This window comes from Pygoscelis adeliae, unplaced genomic scaffold (assembly GCF_000699105.1).
Source record: "Pygoscelis adeliae isolate BGI_AS28 unplaced genomic scaffold, ASM69910v1 Scaffold120, whole genome shotgun sequence".
NCBI classification, from domain to species: domain Eukaryota; kingdom Metazoa; phylum Chordata; class Aves; order Sphenisciformes; family Spheniscidae; genus Pygoscelis; species Pygoscelis adeliae.
In genome coordinates, this window is record NW_008824032.1 from 1,109,169 (window position 1) to 1,113,772 (window position 4,604).

Sequence of the window (4,604 nt, forward strand, 5' to 3'; positions counted from 1 at the left end):
GCGATGCAGAGGAGGAAGGCTTGCGGTAACGTAAACAAAAGCTGAAAGCCTTGTCACAACCCGTCCCTGCAACTTACGGAAAACAGGACTCATCAAGTAGACTCCCTATTGCTGCACATTAGCCAGACCTCTCTAGGTGGGCTGAGACAACCCGTGGCTGAGCTGCCCCCTTACGCACTCCTGCAGCCAGATTTGCACCTCTCGTCTGGACAACTTCATGCCAAACCTCTCCTACTCGGCACTTTCTTGCCAGATGACTGCAGCTAAGGGGCTTGATGCCTCAGGGCGCAGAATGGGGGAAAAGTGTGGGGCTGCCCTAGCTCTTGGGAGACCTAAGCCAGTGACAAGCAGTCGCCCCAGGACAGCTCGGCACATCCCTGCCCCTGGCACGGCTGGCTGGTATGCCCTGCCCTGCGCCCTTACACACAGGGGAGAAAGCTGCTTGAAAGTTTTACGAGTTCACGGGTTCAGGTGACAGGGGTTTCCCACTGAGAGTTAGTGCTGTACTACAGCACTCCAGAATTAGTAAAACAGCAGTACTGCACAAACCAGCATTTTGTGGTGTTTGAGTAGTGAGTGAGATGACATCACACCTTGCTACCACTAAAATAAGCATGGTCTCAGCCCCCCTCCCCCCCCCTTAACAAGGCTTGCTCCCACCTACGCTGCCTCAGCTCCAGCTCTCACTTGTCTGCACAGGGAACTGACCCAGAAGAAAACTCACCCGGGCCAGTGAATTGAAAAAATCTCCGTGCAGACAAAGATCAGGGCTTTCCCTTGTTGGATTAATTTTCCAGTGGTTTGCTCACGCACAGGCACCCAGGTTCGGGCAATCAAATTTTAGCATTGGCACAGGGAAAGCAGCAGAACCAAGCGGGGGTGGGAGTCACGGTGTCAATTTACATTTACATCAGCATACACCATCCTGGAACAGCAGCGCGACACCTGCATCCATCTGACTTGGCTTCAAGCCGGTCTCAAGGATGCATCCTCTGAAGAATCTGATGTTTTTTTCTGGGCATCTCACAGGAATCGATTTAATTGAAAAGATCTTTTTCGACCAGGCTCCAACATCAGCCAAGAATGGCTTAAGCAGCATCTATAGCATGAAAACTCACCCAGATGGGCATTGACTCCGCTACCTTCAACTCTCTGCCAGACGAGTCCCCACATCACTTTCCGTTTCATCCAGGATCACTGAGCACATAGCATTGACACTTTATCCTCAATCTCTGCACCTTCCTCTGAGACTACCTGAAAAGCACCTCTTTTGAACGTTCCACGTGCAATCCATCACACGAGGAACTCTTTAAATAAGATTTATGATTCATCCCTGCTTTATGGACTCCTGTCCCAGCTCTATTGAGCTACTGTGGCACTGCCCTTTGGAAAAGGAAGCGAGTATTTTGAGGATATATTCCACCCAGAAATGGGATAGAGGCTCTCAATATCACAGGTTATTTTGGAACGTCCAGAATCAGTACACGAGACAAAGAGATACCACCACAGGAGCACAAGTTTGTATAGATATGTCCATAGATCTATATTTTTATTGTTTTATATATATTTATAATATATTTATATATTTTTAAAAGAATCCCTTCAAAAACTACCCTCCCACCTAGCAAAACAAAGATTAAACAATCAAAGATGGCAGCTGCATCCTGGAGCAAAGTATCCCAGGGGTCTCATAGAGCCAAAATGATTGCTGAGCACCAGTGCAATCTTTCCAAGCTTCTGTGCTGTGACGCCCTGTGGGTGCAAAGGTGACCGACATAGTTTTATGGCTCTTTAAATTGACCTGTCAAAAGACAGGGAGAGAGAAAGAGAGAAACACACGGCCGTGGCGATGGGGGCTTGAGGGGTAAGGGAAACAGCAACGCATATAACTGGAAGCTTAGAGTGTGAAATGCTATGATGAAGAGGAGGGAGGCACTGCCTGGAAAGTTGGTAAAGAAGATAGGAAAGAGAACAAACATGCAGGAGAATTAGCTGGCAAGATGGATCTCAGAAGAGCTCAGAAGCATCACACTTGGGACCCTCGCTACCCCTCCATCCCCCAAATCTCTTCCTCTCACCCTCCCAGTTGTGAAGGGAGATCCAACTAGTTTGATTTAGACCAAATCTTCGCGCTGCCCCGGAGCCTGTGGAGAGAGAAAAAAAACACACCACCACCACCACAATTCAGAGTGGACACTAAGGCTCATCCCTGACTTCCTTTTCCAAATGCACGCAAACTTACAAACTCTGCTTCAGATCAAGAGTTGCAGAGATCTTCCCCCAAATTAGCAGGAGACGAGCTCAGCTGGGACTACCTATCTGACCATCCCATGTCCAGGGAGCAGACCCCTGCAGTCAGTAACCTCACTGCTCTGAAACAGGGCTCCCCTCAGTTCACCTCCCGAACACACACGCAGAGTGGCTCTGCTCGTTTGCCCCCACTCCTCACCCTTTGGCTTTGGAAGTTTTCTTGCTCGCCTGGCGCTGGTTGGTGCCAGGGGCCGGCTCCCTGAGCTCTGTTAGGTGCTGTTCAGGGTCTTGGGATGTGGCTGCTGCGGCGGCTGCTGTTGTCACTTTAATGGTCTTCTTCAGGTTTGCCACCTGCAACAGCAGAAAAGCAAGAACCAAGGAATTTCCCACGGTTTGTAGTTTGTTTTGGGTTTGTTTTTTGGTTTTTTTTTTTAGTTTGTTTAGGTTTTTGTAGTTTTCGGGGGGGTTTTTTTGGTTGTTTTTTTGTTTTAAAGCAAGCCCTGGATTTAAGGGCTGCAAGCTCAGGTCAAACAAAAGAGCTAACAGCTGTCCAGACCTCTGCACTGCAGAGGAGTGTTAAGCTGATTTAGGACTCTTCTACAGGCACAACCCCCGGGGGGTCTGGCCTAGGGAAAAGGTAATGCCTTACTTGAGCGAAGTAACAACCACAGGATACTGGTTCTAGTTATTTTTAAGTGAGGGGCACTGGCTGTTCCCCCCTCGGCCCACTCACCTCGCTCTCTATCTGCTGCTTAAGTGCCAGCTGTTGCTCTTTATGTTGGTTGGCTCGGCTAACCTGTTCTTCAATGCCCGACAAGACAACCTCGCAGCCCTGGCACCTGGAGAGAAGACGCAGAACTGAACAGGCCAGGTAGTTTACACAGCATAGAAAGAAACATGAAAGATGACAGATTTCAACTCTAGAGGCCAAAAAGACGGGAAGGTGACGGCTACACCAGGCCGGGAAGACACAGGAGCAGGAGTCCAATGCAATAACGTAGTGACGTTATTACCTGGGAGGGGGACAAATAACAAAGTGACACAAGGTTGGGAACTATAGATATATACTCAGAAAGCCTCCTGCCAGCAGCCAGGACTGTGCAAAGGTTGCTGCGGACTCATCACCCCTCCAGCAACAAACAGGGGAATTTGGAAAATTATTTTCGGAAAATTACTTTCCGTTGGAATACGGGAAAGGGGATCAAGTAGGCCACCTCACAACACTACCCCCCTGCGACACACAGAGGATCGGGGGAAGCCACCGGCCACTCCTGCAACCTTTTTTGGGTGTTAGTATTGGGGGCTTCCTCCTCACCACTCCTGCAACGTGCGGGTGATGGTGCTTAGCTCCTCCCTCCGGATGTCCCTCCCAATGCTGTAATCCACCTCCAGGCGCTGGTTCCGCTGATCCAAGCTCCCTCGCAGGACATCTGCATACACAGCCTCAATCACGAGGTCCTCCAGTTGCCGGACATTCTTCAGCTGCAACTGCTCCAGCAGCACTGAATAGGGGATGCACTGCGGAAACATGACGGTAACTAGCATGAGGTAATGCCAGTGGAAGGAGAACTCGAGGAAAAATAGGGCCACTACCTTGATCTTGGCAGCCAGAGTGACGACTGACAGGTGCCTCAGCTTGTTCTTCTGAGCCTCTGTCAAGGGAGGGAGGTTTGCCGCTTCAGCTATTGTCAGGGGGAAGAACAGGGTGTAAGAACTTATGCCTCATTTTCCATTTCCCAGCCCTGCACAGAAGCATCTGCACCATACCCGTTTCTTAAAGCTTCTGCACACCAATCCCCCAATCGATGCTTCGTCTTGCCAAGCCATCCCCATTAATTCTCAGCTCGGAAGACCTTTTCTGAGCAGCCTTCCCTCCCCTCAGCCTCAAGTCATTCCCTCCAGCTGTCCCGTGCCTTATTTACGGAGGTCTGCACATCCCAGTGGATACCTAAGTCTTCCCCCTCGCCCCCCAAAAATGTCTTTGTCAAGACATTCTTGGAAATCCCCCGCACGGCTGGCAAATGGTAGCACGAATTATTGTCAGCTACTCCAGTGGTCTCGGGCCCAAACCGCAATCGGGTGTCCGTCAGGCCATGGTGACGGGAGGCACGGCTCTTGCTGCGAAGGGTGCAGCGTGGGCGGGGGTCTACAGCGGCCGGGGGCTCCGGCACGTTTTCCGCACCGAGGGACCAGCATCACCGGGAGGGGAAAGGGCCCCCGGACCGCGCTGTGCCCCCGCCGCCCCGGGGCCCGGCCTCACCCAGGTAGTCCGCGTAGGTGCCGTAGGCGAAGATGGTCAGGAGGCGGAAGACGGGGGAGAACTCGCTGTCGGCCAGCTGCGGGGACACAGGGTC

General features: G+C 51.4%; 1 protein-coding gene across 1 annotated transcript; it reads right to left on the bottom strand.

The window, feature by feature from the left end:
* Positions 1–1,526: 1,526 nt before the first annotated feature.
* On the bottom strand, positions 1,527–4,601 carry COPS7A (COP9 signalosome subunit 7A; the record flags this gene model as incomplete). The annotated part of the gene is made up of 6 exons (XM_009330050.1): positions 1,527–2,144; positions 2,450–2,601; positions 2,984–3,089; positions 3,566–3,768; positions 3,844–3,932; positions 4,511–4,601. Coding segments are annotated over 6 exons (681 nt in total), but the record flags the coding sequence as incomplete, so codon positions are not given.
* Positions 4,602–4,604: the final 3 nt, after the last annotated feature.